At 44.9% G+C, this 21,641-nt stretch overlaps 1 protein-coding gene across 1 annotated transcript; it reads right to left on the bottom strand.

Annotated features, from left to right (window-relative positions):
- Positions 1-1,624: 1,624 nt before the first annotated feature.
- Positions 1,625-18,397, bottom strand: LOC110497407. The gene is made up of 6 exons (XM_021573502.2): positions 16,873-18,397; positions 15,280-15,410; positions 14,178-14,336; positions 8,347-8,499; positions 7,203-7,314; positions 1,625-3,087 (listed from the first exon to the last, which is right to left on the bottom strand). The coding sequence occupies exons 1-6, from the start codon at positions 17,147-17,149 to the stop codon at positions 2,132-2,134; spliced, it is 1,788 nt and encodes a 595-aa protein (XP_021429177.2). The 5' UTR covers positions 17,150-18,397; the 3' UTR covers positions 1,625-2,131.
- Positions 18,398-21,641: the final 3,244 nt, after the last annotated feature.

Consider the following 21,641-nt stretch of genomic DNA (forward strand, 5'->3'; position numbering starts at 1 on the left):
AGCTCCCTCTAGACATCGTTGTGGGTGTTGTTGGGATTGTGTGCTGTGTTGGAGGCTAGGTAACTTTCGTGTCCATATGAATTAAATACACTGCTCAAAAAAAATAAAGGGAACACTAAAATAACACATCCTAGATCTGAATGAATGAAATATTCTTATTAAATACTTTTTTCTTTACATAGTTGAATGTGCTGACAACAAAATCACACAAAAATGATCAATGGAAATCAAATTTATCAACCCATGGAGGTCTGGATTTGGAGTCACACAAAATTAAAGTGGAAAACCACACTACAGGCTGATCCAACTTTGATGTAATGTCCTTAAAACAAGTCAAAATGAGGCTCAGTAGTGTGTGTGGCCTCCATGTGCCTGTATGACCTCCCTACAACGCCTGGGCATGCTCCTGATGAGGTGGCGGATGGTCTCCTGAGGGATCTCCTCCCAGACCTGGACTAAAGCATCCGCCAACTCCTGGACAGTCTGTGGTGCAACGTGGCGTTGGTGGATGGAGCAAGACATGATGTCCCAGATGTGCTCAATTGGATTCAGGTCTGGGGAACAGGCGGGCCAGTCCATAGCACCAATGCCTTCCTCTTGCAGGAACTGCTGACACACTCCAGCCACATGAGGTCTAGCATTGTCTTGCATTAGGAGGAACCCAGGGCCAACCGCACCAGCATATGGTCTCACAAGGGGTCTGAGGATCTCATCTCGGTACCGAATGGCAGTCAGGCTACCTCTGGCAAGCACATGGAGGGCTGTGCGGCCCCCCAAAGAAATGCCACCCCACACCATGACTGACCCACCGCCAAACCGGTCATGCTGGAGGATGTTGCAGGCAGCAGAACGATCTCCACGGCGTCTCGAGACTGTCATGTCTGTCACATGTGCTCAGTGTGAACCTGCTTTCATCTGTGAAGAGCACAGGGCGCCAGTGGCGAATTTGCCAATCTTGGTGTTCTCTGGCAAATGAAAAACGTCCTGCACGGTGTTGGGCTGTAAGCACAACCCCCACCTGTGGACGTCGGGCCACCCTCATGGAGTCTGTTTCTCACCGTTTGAGCAGACATGCACATTTGTGGCCTGCTGGAGGTCATTTTGCAGGGCTCTGGCAGTGCTCCTCCTGCTCCTCCTTGCACAAAGGCGGAGGTAGCAGTCCTGCTGCTGGGTTGTTGCCCTCCTACGGCCTCCTCCATGTCTCCTGATGTACTGGCCTGTCTCCTGGTAGCGCCTCCATGCTCTGGACACTACGCTGACAGACACAGAAAACCTTCTTGCCACAGCTCGCAATGATGTGCCATCCTGGATGAGCTGCACTACCTGAGCCACTTGTGTGGGTTGTAGACTCCGTCTCATGCTACCACAAGAGTGAAAGCACCGCCAGCATTCAAAAGTGACCAAAACATCAGCCAGGAAGCATAGGAACTGAGAAGTGGTCTGTGGTCCCCACCTGCAGAACCACTCCTTTATTGGGGGTGTCTTGCTAATTGCCTATAATTTCATCCTGTTGTCTATTCCATTTGCACAACAGCATGTGAAATGTATTGTCAATCAGTGTTGCTTCCTAAGTGGACAGTTTGATTTCACAGAAGTGTGATTGACTTGAAGTTACATTGTGTTGTTTAAGTGTTCCCTTTATTTTTTGAGCAGTGTATGTTTCGGTTCGACTGAGAGAAGGAAAACTCAGTCCCTACAATGATACAAAAATAACCAAGTAAGTCAGCACAGAGTTAATGTTGTATTTAACGTAAACCAAATAGTCCTACACTCATAACGAAGTTCAGTACTTTTTATACAAAATGATACGTGTGACAAGTTTAATAACTGTTCTCACTATGGTAAAACTTACCGTACATCTAGAACTCTCACTTTAATAAAATACATTTTAGAACACTTTGGAAAAGGATAAAACATTACATTGCACAAAAACAGGACAAGGTTATCACTTTACATCAGCGAAGCACTTTTACAGACACCATATCATCTACTCTGCCTCATCACACTCATTTCCTCATCCGGTTCCCTACTACATCCCAAACTAACTAGCACTAAATAATCAAATTAAATTATATTGTCACATACGTGTTTAGCAATGTTATTGCAGGTGTAGCAAAATGCTTATAATACATTACATGTCCCTATACGGTAGACATGGGTCTTGTGCATTTTCTGCTGGTGTATCCTGATGTGTCTCCTCTCTGAGAACCTCTTCCCGCAGTGCGTACATGCGAACGGCCTCTCCCGTGTGGACCTTCAGGTGCACTTTCATATTGTGCTGGTGGGAGAACCTCTTCTCACACTGGGGGCAGCTGTAGGGTTTCTCTCCTGTGTGGACCCTCTGATGCCTCTTCAGGTGGGTCGATCGGGAGAAACGGGCACGGCACAGGTGACAGCCGAATGGCTTCTCCCCCGTGTGTATCCTCTGGTGGATCTCCACCTGTTTTGGGAAACTGAAAGCTTTCCCACAGAACGAACACGGGAAGCGCTTCTCTTTACTGATTCCGTCTCTACTACTGTCATTTGTCAATGGGCTTGTGTAGCCATTTAGTGTTGAAGAATTGTCTGAGGTCTGGTTTAACATAAGGAGAGTGTGAGGAGGATGAAGGCCAGGGAGTGTCTGTGTTCTCACAGGGTCCATGTTCCAGTTGATAGATCCTATAGAAGGCAGGCTGAAGGCAGCATCTGTTAGGGGGTTAACCGGAGGCGCCATCAGTCTCTCTGAATCACAACTATAGAAGCAGGACGGAGCATCGCTAGCCGAGTCTGTGTCTGTTCTCTCCAACCGCATACGGACACCTCCCCGTCCCTGCAGACCAAATCTACGCCTCGCTGTCGTCTCAGTCAGTCTGTTGTCATGGAGACTAAGTTCAGTTGTGGTTTTGTGTTCGGCAGTTTGTTTCTGGTTGTGGTTAACAGTGTTGATCCCAGGCCCGGAGTTGAGGACGCTGTCCCATCCACAGACCTCGACTATGTCGCTACTGGATCTGGCCTGCTCAGTGACGTTCTCCCCTGGGCCCTTCACTGCACCGGTCTGGCAATCCAAAATGGCCACCCAGTCTCCTCTGTTAACCTCCAGCCAACCACCTGCAGGAAGAGGTAACAAAACAGACTATAAGAATATTTAGAAGATAAATACACAACGCAGAGGAAGCGAGGACGAGAGTAAATAGTTGGTCTTCAGTTCAACAGCTGTCTAGAATCTGTGGAATGGCAGTCCTGCACTCAGTGCTACGAGTGCCACGTTTTCATTGGTCTGTACATTGTGTCTGGAGCAGGATACTTGTTATTTGGCCATTGGCCCAGTTGTACTGCAAGGGCTTCTGATTGGTCAACCGCATGCTAGGGTGGAGGGTTATGAATGGCATCCTGTTCCTTTGTTCTGTGGAGAAAAGCTGAGGACAGGAGAGACTGAACATCTACCTCCCAGCATAACATCTATGATTGGTCCTCTTTGACTAAACCTATTTTTCTTACTGATTTGCTTTGGAGTTTGTGTTATTGAAGAATAACATCAACTGCTAACAAGACTTTACAAACATGCCAGAGAAAACATAACGGTATGACTAGAACTACTGTTCCCTGAAGGAGTGAAACTGGATTTATTCCATAAATGTAACACCGCTCTTCACCAAGTCCAGGAATGGGCAGCGCAGGGCCAAATGGGTGTTGTACCTAATTTCTCTCCTTCAGGGAACAGTATTATAGACATAACATTACATTCCCTTTCAGTCAGTCCAATTCAGAATAGCATACTATGGGGAACAATAATCACGCCCTAAGCCGACCCCAACGGATACTAAATAAAACAGCCCATGGCAGACCACCGACAGTGGTTATTTCCCATCCCAGCCATAAGCACATTGTGGGCTACACTGGAGCAGTGACATCCAAGCGATTAAAACCTTTGAAGAAAATGTGTGGTGATGCCCAACTCGCCACGGCACAAATATCTCCTCTAGTCAACCTTTTAAACAATGCCCAATATGCTGCCAGACCCCTTGTGAAGTAGGAGCTGCCACAGCTAGGTAACCCTTGCCGCTATATGCCAGGGAGATAGCCACCACAACCCAGTGGGAGAGAGAGTGTTTAGAGAGCGCCCTGCGCCCCACTATGACACCGTCCGTTCTTTCCGAATTGAGTAACCCATCGCACAGCGTGCCCCCACCCCTGGGGGGATGAGTCTGTTGTGACCACCTTGCGGGACAACACCTGGGCCATGAGAACCCCTTGCGACAGTAGCTGGGGATCCCTCCACTGGGCCAGTGCCCGAAGATATGTCGGGGACACTGGAATTGACTGGTTTAGGTGGCGAGATGCTTCCAAGCGCGTTGCTAGCACCCAGCACTGGAACAGCCACATTAATAATAGTTCCAGGGGATTGACCACCCTAATAGAAGCCATCATCCCCAGTAGGCGCAGGAACTGGTGAAAACGTACTGTGCTGCTCAACCGAAATTGGGTCAAGCAGAGCTGGAAGCTCTTTTTCTGGTTTACAATAAAACCTAGAGAATGAACATGGGGCACTAGCCGTGGTGTGAAACACTGCTTGTTCCTTTGACTGCTATCAGCCAACTGTCTAGGTAGGCCAACACCCTCAGCTCCTGATGGGTGCCAGAGCCGCCTCCATCACCTGTGAAAAGACGAGAGGCGAGAGAGACAAGCCGAATGGGAGTACCAAAAACGTGTAGGCTATCGCCTTGTAATGGAACCTCAGGAACTTTATGTGACTGGGGTACATGGGCACACGAAAGTACGCATCCTTTAGGCCGATAGTGGGTGAACCAATTGCCTGGACACAAACAGCCGCTGGTTTGTGAGCATTTTGAACTTGCGAACTCTGAGATGCTTGTTCAGGGCAAGCATGTCTAGAATAGGACTTAAACCACCGTCCCTTTTCGGAACCAGTAAATACAGACTGTACCAGCTGTCCTGGGCTTCCAACCGAGGAACCATTCGTTCTGCCTGTTTCTGGAGCAGGGAGGATATTTCCTCAGTTAATACTGGCAGAGGCCAGGGGAACAGTTGACGTGATGATGCCGCAAAAACGTGGGGGGGATTCGTACAATGAATTGTAGCCTGACATCACTGTTCGCATGATCCAGGGCAGATCAGGCAGTGAGTCTCCTGTAAAGGGCCATCTGAGAAGGCATGACACCCCCAGTAGTGGCCTGGGAAAAATATGTTTCAACCACACTCAACAAACTTGTACGTGCTTCTACACCTGCATTGCTTGCTGTTTGGGGTTTTAGGCTGGGTTTCTGTACAGCACTTTGAGATATCAGCTGATGTACGAAGGGCTATATAAATACATTTGATTTGATATCTGAATGTGGAGGGACATGTTTTAGTGATCTCACATGTGGAATACACAACACTCTTAACATCTGCAAACAATGGGGTTGAAACAATATGTTTAGGTGGAAACGTTTGCCCGAAGTCTCCTTTCCTGTGCCGTAGCAGGACCATGTCGCCCCTGGAAGCGGTGCGGCGCTTGTGCCAGGCAGATTTGCGTTGCGCCTGTCAATCAGGCCGGTTGGACCTGGTGCTGGGCCGGGCCCCTGGGACAGCCCGCTTAGCCTGCCCAGCATCAGAGGTACATTTGTCTGTCCCGCTCTCTCTGAAAACGTCAAAGATGGCAGTGTGCCACCACAGTAGCACCCCTGCTCTTGCCGAGTGCCAGAACGGTACACCGGGACGTGAACAGAATGAAGTTGGCCGTAACACGAATCTCATCCAGGAGCTCTGTGTGGGACTCTCCTGCAGCCAAAGCCATGCCAAGCTCCGGCAGCAACTCTGTCTAGTAGACCTGCAATACAGTTAAAGACAACAGGGATCAGCCATCCCCTCTGTGCAATACACCTTATCCAGCTGAGCAGCTGAAAAGCGACAGTGCTTGTTAGGGAGCATAGGATCCGCATTAGCCACACCCTTGTTAACCAACAGGCTAGGTAGCCAGGTAACTTGCTATAGACTGGAGGTGTGTGCACCAGCCCCGCCCAATCCATCCCCTCCAGATCCATGAAGGGGGCACACCAATGCAACATCAGCTGAGCTGAATGCGGGTTGGACCAGGTTGTCATCAATTCTTCGACAAAATCCAGAAACAGGGATAGGTGGTGCTTGACTGTGGCAACCACAGGGGGCTGATACTTCCCACCGAACCTGGACTTTGCCACGGGTGTGAACATGGCCTCTTCAACTCCAAAATGTATAGCCACCCTGCGGCACAATTCTATGAACAATGCGTTGGATACAAGGGTTTACTCCGCTACTCACATAGTGTTAGGGGGTGGCTGTCCGGGAACTAAGTCCTCTTCCGAGAAACTCCTGGAGCGTCCAGAACACCATGTTGTCATCCGAATCTCTCTCTGTTTCCTGCACCTCAGTCCCAGGCGAGATACCGGCATCCGGGAAAGGAAAGTTGCCATCAAGAATGCGAGACGTCTTGCCAGGGAGTTTGCACGCAGTATGTGGCAATGCTCACACAGACTGATTCAAGCGAGGGCCGCCTGAGCGTGTTCAAAGCCGAGACAAAATACACATAAATCGTGAGCATCTTTCAGAGAAATAGTATAACTGCATGACTGGGGGAATGAACACATCGTCGTCTCGGTCTCTTTCTTAACCGTTTTAATAATTTTCTTCCAGCAAATTGAAGATGAACTAATTGTTTGTGATTAGGAAACTTGTGAGAACAAATACAAACTAAGCACACAACATACAGAGGGTGAGCACGCTCTACCACTATGGGACAGTTTAGTTGGCGCAACGAAATTCTCTCTTTGTTTTATTAGCGTGAATCGTTCCTGTTCACACCGAGGTGAAGAGCAGAATAATTGAAGGATGGAATCTGTGCCTCATGCTTATCACCTGTGGAAGGCGGGGCTTCCAGCGAGGCACGGATTTCATTAGCCTTGTCAGGTGAGATCTTTCAACCAAAGTCGCGAGAGTGCGACTCCACATAGTATGTTGTGTCGAAGTTGACTGACTGAAGGGAAACTCATACATAATTTGAGTCAATTAACTGGTCAAGTTCATACATTATAATGTGATGTTTGTATACAAAAACAAGTTGTATTAATTTCATTTGATAAAAGAATAGTACCCAGTTGCATCACTATTCTATTTTGTATCTAGGCTATATGTATCACTATTCCCATTGAAGATCTATATGTTGGCTATATGTAATTCTCCCTTACCTTGCTCCCCCATCTTTAATCCAGTCAGCAGATCAACGCTCTCTGGTCCATCTTCTATCGTCTCCTCTTTGACCAGCAGCAGATCAGGCTTCCCATCCTCCATGTCTACTGACTGTAAGAGATACAGAGTGAGAGGATGTTGGATCAAGAAATCTGATATGCGCACCCTGCTATGGAGCATCTTCTGATTGGGCAATGAGGGATTGCTATGAGTATTATGCAAACATGTTAGTTGATTTGACACTATGCAAATGTATTAGTTAATTTAATTACATGACGCTCATTAAAATGGTTTGATAATTCAAAGGCATAGTCCCACACTAATTTTGTCCCACACAACAAAATGAATCAAGACCTGGGGCCATATCCGAAGAGAGTCTCAGAATAGAAGTGCTGATCCAAGATCAGGTCCCCTCCTGTCTACATAGTCTTATTCATTATAATCTAAAAAGCAAAACTGATCTTAGATCAGCACTTGTACTCTGAGAGGCTTTGTGGATGCGGAGAGTAGTGCGCACGGCCCAGTACATCACTAGGGCCAAGCTTCCTGCCATCCAGGACCTCTATACCAGGCGGTGTAGGAAGGCCTAAAAGTTGCCAAAGACTCCAGCCACCCTAGTCATAGACTGTTCTCTCTGCTACCGTACTGCAAGCGGTACTGGATAGTATAGGTCCAAAAGGCTTAACAGTTTCTACCCCCAAGCCATAAGACTCCTTAACAGCTAACAGGACTGTTGGCATTGACCCCCCCCCCCCCCCCCCGCTTTACGCTGCTGCTACTCTGTGTTTATTATCTATGCAGTCACTTTACCTCTACCTACATGTACATATTACCTCAATTACCTCTACTAACCTGTGCCCCCACGCATCGACTCTGTACCGTTACCCCCTGTATATAGCCTTGTTACTGTTATTTAATTGTTGCTCTTTATTTATGTTAGTTTTCCAAAAAAATGTCATCATTTTTATTTATTTATTGTTTACTTCAGTTTATTTAGCAAATACTTTAACTTCTTGTTTCTTAAAACTGCATTGTTGGTTAAGGGCTTGTAAGTAAGCATTTCACTGTTGTATTCGGTGTATGTGACAAATATAATTTGATTTGATCTAATACCATTCAGACAGTAGTTTACAGTGGGCTCACCTCAGTGAGACTGTGTGTGGTCCTGTGCTGCTCAGCTGGTTCCTCTGTGGGTTCAGGAGGAGGTTTAGTCTGGTTGTCCTCCATGACCATGTTCCCCTCAGGGTTCCCCAAACCCTCCTCCTTCACCAGCAGCACCTCTGGACCCTCCTCCTCCTGAAAGAGAGCCATGATACAGATTACAGACATACACTCTCTTAGGTACACACACGCACAGAAAATACACACTTTAATGATGGATGGGCCATACTTGTGAACATTAGAAACAGTCAAAAAAATAAATACAATTAAAAAAATGCTCATCAGCCAATTAAAATCATCAATTTACTTGCAAGTGATTGAACACACACACAGATAATAAACACGCTTTCAACATGGAGTGTTTACCCAGCCCCATTATTTTTGAGTCCTATACTGTAGTTACAGAATTACATAATTGTTGTTAAACCCATCATGGTGGACATAAATATGTCGTGGGTAAAAGTAAGTCAGCTATGATAAGTTAAAATTCATCAGACAAACCTGACTAAACTATTTTGAAGTGTACAGTAGGTGTTTCAGATCCCTTGCAAATGTATTAAAAATAAAAAACTGAAATCACATTTACATAAGTAATCAGACCCTTTACTCAGTACGTTATTGAAGCACCTTTGGCAGCGATTACAGCCTCAAGTCTTCTTGTATGATGCTACAAAATTTTTGGGAGTTTCTCCCATTCTTCTCTGCAGACCCTCTCAAGCTCTGTCAGGTTGGCTGGGGAGCGTCGCTGTACAGCTATTTTCAGGTGTCTCCAGAGATGTTCGATCGAGTTCAAGTCTGGGCTCTGGCTGGGCCACTCAAGGACATTCAGAGACTCATGTCGAAGCCACTCCTGCGTTGTCTTGGCTGTGTGCTTATGGTCGTTCACCTGTTGGAAGGTGAACCTTCGCCCCAGTCTGAGGTCCTGAGCGCTCTGGAGCAGGTTTTCATCAAGGATCTTTCTGTACTTTGCTCCGTTCATCTTTCCCTCGATCCTGACTAGTCTCTCAGTCCCTTTCTCTGAAAAACATCCACACAGCGTGATGCTGCCACTACCATGCTTCACCGTAGGGATGGTGCCAGGTTTCCTCCAGATGTGACGCTTGGCATTCAGGTCAAATAGTTCAAATCTTGGTTCATCTGACCAGAGAATCATCTGACCAGAGAATCTGGTTGCTCATGGTTTGAGAGTCCTTTAGGTGCCTTTTGGCAAACTCCAAGCGGGTTGTGATGCACCTTATACTGAGGAGCGGCTTCCGTCTGGCCACTCTACCATAAAGGCCTGAATGGTGGAGTGTTGCAGAGGTAGTTGTCCTTCTGGAAGGTTCTCCCATCTCCACAGAGGAACTCTAGAGCTCTGTCAGAGTAGCCATCAGCTTCTTGGTCACTTTCCTGACCAAGGCCCTTCTCCCCTTATTGCTCAATTTGGTCAGACGGCCAGTTCTAGGAAGAGTCTTGGTGGTTCCCAACTTCTTCCATTTAAGAATGATGGAGGCCACTGTGTTCTTGGGGACTTTCTATCCTGCAGACATTTTTTGGTACCCTTCCCCAGATCTGTGCCTTGACACAATCCTGTCTCTGAGCTCTACGGACAATTCCTTTGACCTCATGGCTTGATTTTTGCTCTGACATGCACTGTCAACTGTGGGACCTTATATAGACAGGTGTGTGCCTTTCCAAATTATGTCCAATCAATTGAATTTACCAGAGGTGGACTCCAATCAAGTTGTAGAAACAGCTCAAGGATGACCAAATGGAAACAGGATGCACCGGAGCTCAATTTCAAGTCTCATAGCAAAGGGTCTGAACACATAACACGTGAATAAGGCATTCATGTTTTTCTATTTTTAATAAATTGGCCACAATTTCTAAAAACCTGTGTTCGCTTTGTCATTGTGGGCTATTGTGTGTTGATTGAAGAGTTTTCATTTTTTTTAAATCCATTTTAGATTAAAGCTGTAAATAACAAAATGTGGAAAACGCAAAGGGGTCTGAATACTTTCTGAATGCACTCTACATTGTGAACTTCCTGACGAGCAGTCCCCAGGTGGCGAGGGTATGCACATCCGCCACGCTGAACCTCACACAGGGCCTCTCGGGGGTGCATGCTTAGTCCCCTCCCATACTCCCTGTTCACCCACGATGGCGCGGGCGTGAACTACTCCAACACCACCATTAAGTTTGCTGACGACATGACGGTGGTAGGCCTGATCACCGACGACGAGACAGCCTATAGGCAGAAGGTCAGTGACCTGGCAGTGTGGTGCCAGGACAACAGCCTTTCCCTCAATGTCAACAAGACAAAGGAGCTGATCGTGGACCACAGGAAACGGAGGGCCGAGCACACCCCCATTCACATCGACAGGGCTTTAGTGGAGCGAGTCAAGAGAGTCTCAATCTTGGTGTTCACATCACTAAGGAACTAACATGGTCCACACACACACCAAAACAGGCGTGAAGTGGGCACAACACCATTTCCCCCTCAGGAGGCTGAAAAGATTTGTAATGGGCCCTCAGATCCTCAAAAAGTTATACAGCTGCACCATTGAAAGCATCTTGACTGGCTGCATCAACCCTTGGTTAGGCAACTGCTTGGCATCCAAGCGCAAGGCGCCAAAGAGGGTAGTGCGTACGGCCCATCACATCGCTGGACCCGAGCTCTCTGCCATCCAGGACCTCTATACCAGGTGGTATCCGAAGAAGGCCCTAAAACTTGTCAAAGGCTCCAGCCACCCAGGACTGTTCTCTCTGCTACCGCACGGCAAGTGGTACTGATGCACGAAGTATGGAACCAACAGGACCCTGAACAGCTTCTACCCCCAAGCACATTGACTCGGTACTGGTACCCCTGTATATAGCAAAGTTATCCCTACTCATTGTGAATTTATTCCTCATGTTATCATCTTTCTATTATTTGTAAATGTTTCTTTCTGCATGGGAAGGGCCCATAAGTAAGCAATTTACTGTTAGTCTACACCTTTTATTTACGAAGCACATTTAATGTGACAAATAACATTTGATTTGTAGGTATATATAGTAGGCCTTATGTGTAATGGTTATAAAGCGCTGTTGGGTGTATGCAGAATATGTGATGTATACTAATGAACAGTGGTGTAAAGTACTTAAGAAAACATACTTTCCGAATGCACTGTATATTGTGAACATCTCTCCTGGACTTCCTGACGGACAGTCCCCAGGTGGTGAGGGTAGGCACATCCGCCACGCTGACCCTCAACACGGGGGCCCCTCAGGGGTGTGTGCTTAGTTCCCTCCTATACTCCCTGTTCAGCCATGACTGCGCGGGCGATTTTTTGCTTATCTGCACTTTACCATTTATATTTGACATCTTTTACTTTAACTCTACAACATTCCTGAAGAAAATAATGTACTTTAACTCCATGCATTTTCCCTGACACCCAAAAGTACTCGTTAGCAGGACAGGAAAATAGCCAAATTCCTACATTTATCAAGAGAACGTCCCTGGTCATCCCTACTGCCTTTGATCTGGTGGACGCACTAAATACATGCTTTGTTTGTAAATTACTTTTGAAACATAAGTATATTTAAAACCAAATACTTTCACTCAAGTAGTGGGTGACTTTCACTTGAGCCATTTTCTATAAAGCTATCTTTACTTTTACTCAAGTATGACATTTGGGGCCTCCCGCTAAAGAGAGCCTCATTGAAACTCTTATAACAAAAAGTCCCATTTTGTGTTCATTAAAAATAAACATTTTGAATACACCATATGAAAACCATACATATAGAGTCTCTGGAGGCCATTTTGGCACACCGAACAAAAATATAAACTCAACTTGTGTTGGTCCCGTGGTTCATGACCTGAAATAAAAGATCCCTGAAATGTTTCATATGCACACAAAGCTTATTTGTCTCAAATTTTGTGCACAAATGTGATTACATCCCGTTAGTGAGCATTTTTCCTTTGCCAAGATAATCCAGGTGTGGCAAATCAATAATTTGATGACACAGAATGATCATTACAAAGGTGCACCTTTTGCTGGGGACAATAAAAAGGCCACTAAAATGTGCAGTTTTGTCACACAACACAATGCCACAGATGTCTACATTTTTGAGGGAGAGTGCGATTGGCATGCTGACTGCAGGAATGTCAACCAGAGCTGTTGCCAGATAATTTAATGTTAATTTCTCTACCATAAGCCGCCTCCAACGTTGTTTTAGAGAATTTAGCAGTCCATCCAACTGGCCTCACAACCACAAACATTGCCAGCCCAGGACCTCCGCATCTGGCTTCTTCACATGCGGGATAGTCTGAGAACAGCCACCTGGAAAGCTGATGAAACTGATGAGTGTTTCAGTCTGTAATAAAGCCCTTTTGTGGGGGAAAACTCATTCTGATTACCTGGGCCTGGCTCCCCAGTGGGTGAGCCTATGCCCTCCCAGACCAATCCATGGCTGCGCCCCTGCCCAGTTATGTGAAATCCATAGACTAATTTATTTATTTAAAATTGACAGATTTCCTTATATGAACTGTAAGTCAGTAAAATCTTGGAAATTGTTGCCCTTGTATTTTTGTTCAGTGTAAGTAGTTGAATGGATCAAATAAATAAGCATTTGTGAACAACATATAGCCTACACAGTACAAACACAACATGTAACAGACTTGTTATGCTTAAATATATCACACAATGTCTGGATAAAATATTATACCCAGGAATATTCAACACTGAAATCTGTTACTCTCATTATTCCAAAGGTTTCTGTGGATCTTTCCTGCTGACAACACTGAAAATTAATCTGTCTTTAATGTAGGGGTTGATCTAAATGTCAGAAGCTAATGAGTGGAATGGTTACTTCCTATGTTATAGAGTGGAATGGTTTTTCTGCTGATGTATCCTGAGGTAGCTCCTATCTGAGAACCTCTTTCCGCAGTACGTACAGGCAAATGGCCTTTCTCCCGTATGGACATTTAGGTGCATCTTCAGATGGTGCTGGTGGGAGAACCTCTTCTCACACTGGGGGCAGCTGTAAGGTTTCTCCCCTGTGTGGACCCTCTGGTGCCTCTTCAGGTTGCAGGCCTGGGCAAAGCGCATGTGACACTGGGTACAATTGAAGGGTTTCACCCCTGTGTGGACCCTCTGGTGGATCTCCACCTTCTGGGGGCAGCTGAAGCCTTTGTTACAGAACATGCAGAGAAACCGCTTCTCTTTCCCGCCTGTTGTTGCTCCCCCTCCCTGAGCCTTAGCCCTTTGGTCCTTTGAGTTCAATACCTGATCGAAAAAGACGCTGCTGTGTGAATCGGATGGTGCCAAGGACGTGGACACTGGGTCGCAATCCCTGAGTGCGTGTAAAGGTGAGTGGGTGGCGACATTTAGATTTGTCTCTAAGCTTTCCCTGTAGTCTAAGAAGTCACTGGTGTTTCCCTGTTTTCCTAAGTGAGTCTCGTCTGCATTCCATGTCAGAGGAGCATCGCCCTCCACTTTCACAGTCACCTCATCTATGACCAGACCCTCGCCTTTCTTATCTAGGAACCCTTCAGAGTATACACTACTACTGTACTGGTTCCAGTCCGCTCCCATTGGATTAGTCTGTGTATCTAAGCCCACAGTCATGTCACCAGGTATCATCTCTGTCCCTGTAGCATATGAACAGGACGGCTCATTGCCAGTTTGTAACGTGTCACCTGAGTCCTGATGGGACAGAACCGTCCTCGGGCTCAGGTTACCGCGAAGTAAATACTCTGAGCGGGGAGCAGGTGGACAGCCCAGTCGCCCCAGCCCCGTTAAAGTCTCTGTATCTGTCTCTGACTTGAGGATGGCGTTCAGCGTTCCACTGACCTCCGTGATTCTGCGTCGGGTCCTGGGCAGCTCTGGGGCAGTGGTGGGGTCCTCCGTGGCTACAGGGGAGGCTACTCCAGTCTGGATGTCTCTGCTGTGCCGTGGGTCCTCCTCCCGTTCAGACTTCTCCAGCTTGACACCAGGACTTGCATCTTCAGACTGACACAAGAAAAAAGGAGGTAATTACCGATACATGAGTAGAATTGGATAATAATGCCGTAGGGAAGTCTCACAAGCTCCCTTATGGCAGATAAATGAGGATGTGCATGTAAGCAAGTGAATAGCCGAGGGGAGCCTTTATGAAATAAACTGCCCACATTTGATATACTGTAATTTTGATGTAATCACGGTCTAAAATTAACACCCACCAATTGCGTGTAGATTGACATTGGCGGGTAAGAATGCCTAATTCACCTGCTACGTTTGTGGGTGGTCACACTCAGGGCTCTACAGTGCAAGCATTTCATAAAAATAGTCTAGTGAAGTATGGGCACAAGTGCAAGTTGTGATATATAGCTAAATAAATGCTGCAGCAGCTGTTTTGAAAGTATTTCTGCAGTTTTGTTTCATATCTGGTAATGCGCAAAGAAATCAGAATTAAAATGTTATAGCTACCCCACCTTGCAAAGCAACACTGCCTGTGCTGTGGGCGAAGTCTTGAAGGATTTGTTTTTTAGAAGCAATGCGCTCAGCCTTAAATGTTGGTCTAATTTTCTCAAAAGTCTACTAAAATGAGACTTTGTTCTTGTGTTTCTTGTCTATTTACATTGCTTTGTTCACAAGCTAGGTTGCTTTCAATGTTTGAGTTTGCTTCCACTGCTAGCAAAAAGAGATATGGTATCGTCACAGGCAAGTGTCCCTGTTACTAAGGTAACCTTAAAGGGGCAGCTAATTTTTTTTGCCTCTACTATGCATGCTCATGTTTTTTATTTATTATGGCGGCAAAAATATTTTGTCTGGTAAAAAAAAAATCTGAGTGGCTGTTAGATTATAGCTTTAATTATGATATTTTTTTAATATATTTTTTTACCTGCCTGCCACAGTGCCTGGTATACAAAAAATAGTATGTTTAAAGCCCTGGGTGTAATAGTATTACACTAACCTCTATCACGATAACGTGCTGGGTTGAGGTTCCACTCCCATCATCAACAGTGATTGGCTGGTCATCTCTCCATGTATTGTGTCCTGCTGGCTTCACAAAGCTTCTGTGGCCTCCAGTGAGATGTCCTTCACCTGAGAGTGTGATTGGGGGAAAAGAGGTGGTTAGGTTAGCTACTGTAAATGCTCAACGCTATATTATACACTGAATGTACAATATATTAAGAAGACCTTCCTAATAATGAGTTTCACCCCCTTTTGCCCTCAGAACAGCCTCAATTCATTGGGGTATTGACTCTACAAGGTGTTGAAAGCATTCCACAGGGATGCTGGTCCATGTTGACTCCAATGCTTCCCACAATTGTGTCAAGTTGGCTAGATGTCCTTTGGGTGGTGGACCATTCTTGCACGGTGTGTCAACTGACTCAATTATTAATTAGATAAAAATGTAATATCTTAATTTAAGATGATACTAAATGAAGCAAACTCAAGATTTGTACAATAATCACATATACTACCATTCAAACGTTTGGGGTCACTTAGAAATATCCTTGTTTTTGAAAGAAACGCAATTTTTTTGTACATTAAAATATCAAATTTATCAGAAACAGTGTAGACAGTCACTTACAACATTAACAATTGTAGCTGGAAACAGCATACTTTTAATGGGATATCTACATAGGCGTACAGAGGCCCATTATCAGCAACCATCACTCCTGTGTTCCAATGGCATGTTATGTTAGCTAATCCAAGTTTATCATTTTAAAAAGCGAATTGATCATTAGAAAACCCTTTTGCAATTATGTTAGCACAGCTGAAAAGTGTTGTTCTGATTAAAGAAGCAATAAAACTGGCCTTCTTTAGACTAGGTAAGTATCTGGAGCATCAGCATTTGTGGGTTTGATTACAGGCCCAAAATGGCCAGAAACAAAGGGCTTTCTTCTGAATCCTGTCAAGTCTATTCTTGTTCTGAGATATTAAGGATATTCGAGAAATTGCCAAGAAACTGAAAATCTCGTACAACGCTGTGTACTACTCCCTTCACAGAACTACGGTGCACAACTGAGCAAGAGGACAAGTACATTAGAGTGTCTAGTTTGAGACAGACGCCTCACAAGTCCTCAAATGGCACCTTCATTAAATAGTACCGGAAAAATACCAGTCTCAACGTCAACAGTGAAGAGGCGACTCCGGGATGCTGGCCTTCTAAGTGCACAGTACAGCTTGGGTTGGCCTGATATTGAAAGACCAATATGGTTTTCATGATTTTAGGTCATTCAGAGTGTGTCACGGTTTCTCAATTTTTCACACAAGGGCGCCTTTCCTTCGCTGGGTGGGCCGTTTGGAAATGTTTGGGCAAAATTGAAGTATACCCACTTCTCCAAGCACCACTACACAACTGGAGATAATATTTATAGATCGAGTGATTATGTTCCATGCATCATTGCTTTCAATTAGTAAATAATATGAAATGCAGTACATTTGAAAGTGTCTTTGTGCAAGCTAAGTAATCAAGAGAATTATTGCATACCATCTCAAAACTGACCAAGACCAAATTCTGGTTAACTCCCCCCCTCCTCCCTTGCGCAAAATGTACCTCTTGCCATTCCTCTGTATCGGTTGAGGATCTTGTCACTACTGGGACGACTGGCGAGGACGCGCTCTCGCATTGTCTTCTCTGCGCGCTCCCGTGCCACCTTCAGTTCGATTAGCTGAAGTTTCCTCCGCAATGCAGTGATTTCTTTCTGGCTTTGAGTTATTTCCAAACGAACCACTGCATAGTCGTCGTCTACGAGTTTACAGATCTCTGCCACGGCTGCATTCGCTAGCACCTCCATGATGGACGCTATTTGAGTGTGAAAAACCATGGCCATTGTTAGCAGCTAAGTTAGCGTTACTTACTAGATAACGTTAACATCTATCATCCAAGTCCTGTCGCCAACGCGAATTAACGATTATCTGGGGTAAGTGTTTAGTGCTGTGCAGTTAAATTCGTCATATTTTGAATTCCATGGTTGTTAAAATGTCTAAATGACAAAAACACAAACGTGAAAATTGTTCTTGACCATGTTTACTTCCGTTTACTTAGTCCTTGGAATTTGGTTGGCGGATCGCATCCAAATTGTAGGCGCATACACCGCCACCTACAGTCCTGGAGTGTGAGGCCAATCACAGCCTACCTACATAAAATTATCTTAATTAGTTCTGGTCCTATAAGAAAGTTACATATAGCCGTAGACACCTACACTCATTAAAAACCCATTACCCCATTCCACTACTTTTACCCTATCATCTCCTGCACCATACCAACGGACTGGAAGGATGGGACACCACCCCTCAACACACCCAGTAAAACTCTTATGAAGTCAAATCGTATACCCAAATACATCTCTGCAGCTGCCACCACATCCATTTTATGTGATTTACTTTCCATTTCTGCGGTACAGTTGATAACCATTGCTAAGAAGCCAACCTTACTGAAACATAACTCGTTACCCTATCCCTCTGTACTGGTACAACTCGATTACCCACTGGGATCCTCTCAGGACCCTCACCTGTGACCCATCCTCCTCCACTTTCAAAATGGCCTCAGCATACTACACCCTCTGCATTAGTCTGACTCTGGCCACTTCAATTTGCCTCTCGCACCGGACACATCCAAACCCCAGCAAGATGGGCACTCCTACAGTTAACACACACAACTTCACAATCCTCTGTCCCATGCCCTCCTGCATACTTCCCACATCTTGGAATCTCCCTCCTACACACTGCTGCACCTGAAACAATGCAGTGGATTTGGCACAAAAGCTCTAACAGGATAACTGATATATCCTAACATGACTGCCGGGTAGACTGACTCAACACTCAAAAATGGACTGACGGTGACTCCTCTTTCACCACCCTCCCCACCGGGTCTGCGACACACCAAATGGGGGGCATCACAAACACAAACTTCAATTGCTCCAGCGCCACACTTAACGCTACCCCAGAAATCTCTCCTTTCTATGATGCCCTCTTCCTAAGAGCAAAGCAAGAAACTGATCTTGACCCAAGTTGCGTGATACGGAGTGCCTGCTCCCTCTGATCAGAAGAAACACAAACAAATATCACAAGTTCACTACAGGTTACCTTCACTGATTCAACTGCACCCAACTCCTTTTACACTGAAGAGAAAGGCTCTTATGGGTTGGCCTCATTGCTCAAAGGGTGTGGCTAAATAAAAAGTAAAGCATGCTGTTCTTTGAAATACGGTACTGTTTATTACAATAAAGTGGTGATCCTGACTGACCTAAGACAGGGATTTTTTACGAGGATTAAATGTCAGGAATTGTGAAAAACTAAGTTGAAATGTATTTGGCTAAGGTGTATGTAATCTTCTGACTTCAACTATATACTAACAGCCCTATGAAACCCTTTTAAAGACAGAATAACACAATCCAAAATAAACAAGGGCAATTTTATATGCAAATGTTATTACGGCAGCCATATTGGATTTTGGACACCATATTGGATTTGAAGCTAAATCTATGGAGGCCCCAAAGATAATCTTTGGTGGCTTGACTTAATTACAAGACTAGGAGCTAAAGATACAAAATCCTTCAAGCAACCTCACACCCCAAAAAATATATTTCCAATGTCTGAGCCCAATTGTTTTGAGCAGATTACAATAGCCCAAACATTTAAGAAATATAAGAATTAAAAACGTAACTGTCTTTTTGTCAGGCAGGACCATACATGAACGAGAGCACATATGACTTGTAAAGTCTATTAATCAGCTACAAAAAAGTAAAGCTTACATTCATGATACATATTCATAGTTGACATTTCCATCTATTGTATCTCTGTGTTTACAGGTCTATATTTCCTAGATGCATTAAGATATCCTAATGCTGTTTGTATGTAGGTAGAACTACTATCTAAAAAATGTGGGGGTTTGCTACTAGCCTATTATATTCATTATAATCTAAAAGGCTAAACTGATACTAGATCAGCACTCAGAGGCTTGGTGGATACGGGCCCTAACCTAACACCATTAAGACACTAGTTCAGTGGGCTCACCTCAGTGCTGTTCAGCTGGTTCCTCTGTAGGTTCAGGAGGAGGTGTTCCCAAGACCCTCCTCACACCCCTCATTGACCAGCAGCACCTCTGGACCCTCCTCCTGGAAGAGACAGGTGATAAAGATTACACAGACATACACTCCTTCAGGTACGTACACACAGATAAAACACACTTTCAACATGGAGTGTTTACCCATCTCCACTACGTTTGAGTCCTATACTGTAGTCACATAATGACTTCATTGTTGTTAAACCCATCATGGTGGACATAAATATGTTGTGGGTAAATATGAGTCAGCTATGATATGTCAAAATCAGACAAACCTTAAATCATTTTAATGTTTACAGTAGGTGTTTGTTAGTGTGTGTGGGTATGTGTAGGTATATTTAGTAAGTGTATATTGGTTATAAAGCTCTGTTGTGTGTATGCAGAATAGGGTGAGATCAGATGTGATGTATAAAGAGAGTCTCAATGAAAGTATTAGAATGAAAAGTCCCATTTTGTCTTTATTAAACATAAGTGTTAAATGCACAATATGAAAACTACAAATACATGTCTGCCAGGCACGCAGAGAGACATCTTAGCTTAATGTCGGCGCAGCACATCAAGCGCAACAAGAAGGAGCTGAGGAAGGCCTGCCCGCTCCAAGACCTCTCCATCACGGTTGACAACACCACAGTGTCCTCCTAGAGTGCAAAGAACCTTTGTGTGATCATGGACAACACTCTGTCATTCTCTGCAAGGCCGTGACTCGCTCCTCGCAGGTTCATGCTCTACAACATCTGTAGAGTACGACCCTTCCTCACACGGTGCAGGTCCTAATCCAGGCTCGTCATCTCCCGTCTAGACTACTACAACTCTTTTGGCTGGGCTCCCTGCTTGTGCCATCAAACCCCTGCTATTTATCCAGAACACTGTAGCCTGCCTGTGTTCAACCTTCCCAAGTTCTCCCATGTCACCCTGCTCCTCCAGTGGCATCCTGTAAAAACTTGCATCCACTAAGACTATGGTGCTTGCCTACGGAGCAGCAAGGGGAACTGCTCAAACTTTACATCCCAACCTGACCACTCTGTTCTGCCACATCTTATCTCTTGGCCGTCCCACACCTACGAGGGATCAGCTCCCGCTCAGCCCAATCAAAGCTAATTTCTGTCCTGGCACCCCAATGATGGAACCAGCTTCCCCCTGAAGCTAGAACAGCAGAGTCCCTGCCCATCTTCTGAAAATTTCTGAAACCCTACCTCTTCAAAGAGTATCATAAATGAATCCCATCTTAAATTAAGTGTTTAACATATCAACATTTATTTTATATTTGACATTCTTCAAAGTAGCCACCCTTTGCCTTGATGACAGCTTTGCACACTTTTGGCCTTCTCTCAACCAGCTTCACGAGGTAGTCACCTTGAATGCATTTCAATTAACAGTTGTGCCTTCTTAAAAGTTAATTTGTGGAATTTCTTTCTTTGATGCGTTTAAGCCAATCAGTTGTGTTGTGACAAGGTAGGGGAGGGTATATTTGGTTTAAAAAATGTTTTTAAAGTATATTATTGCAAGAACAGCTCAACTAAGCAAAGAGAAATGACAGTCCATCATTACTTGAAAGACGAAGATTAGTTGATCTGGAAAATGTCAATAACTTTTTCTTCAAGTGCTGGAAAATATTAAGAAAGTTTATTTCAAGTGCAGTCGCAAAAACCATCAAGCACTATGATGAAACTGGCTCTCATGAGGACCAAGAGTTACCTCTGCTGCATAGAAGAAGTTCATTAGAGTTAACTGCACTTCAGATTGCAGCCTAAATAAATGCTTCAGAGTTCAAGTAACAGATACATCTCAACAACTGTTCAGAGGAGACTGCATGAATCAGGCCTTCATGGTCTAATTGCTGCAAAGAAACCACTACTAATAGGACACCAATAAGAAGAAGAAACATGAGTAATGGACATTAAACCGGTGTAAATCTGTCCTTTGGTCTGAGCCCAAATTTGAGATTTTTGGTTCCAACTGCCGCGTCTTTGTGAGACGCAGAGTAGGTGAACGGATGATCTCCGCATGTGTGGTTCCCACCGTGAAAAATGGAAGAGGTGGTGTGATGGTGCTTTGCTGGTGACACTGTCGATGATTTTTTTTTTAATTCAAGGCACACTTAACCAGCATGGCTACCACAGCATTGTGCAGCGATATGCCATCCCATCTGGTTTGGGCTTAGTGGGACTATCATTTATTTTTCAACGGGACAATGACCCAAAACACACCTCCAGGCCGTGTAAGGGCTATTTGACCAAGAATGAGAGTGATGAGTGCTG

This window comes from Oncorhynchus mykiss, chromosome 19, assembly GCF_013265735.2.
Source record: "Oncorhynchus mykiss isolate Arlee chromosome 19, USDA_OmykA_1.1, whole genome shotgun sequence".
Classification (NCBI taxonomy): domain Eukaryota; kingdom Metazoa; phylum Chordata; class Actinopteri; order Salmoniformes; family Salmonidae; genus Oncorhynchus; species Oncorhynchus mykiss.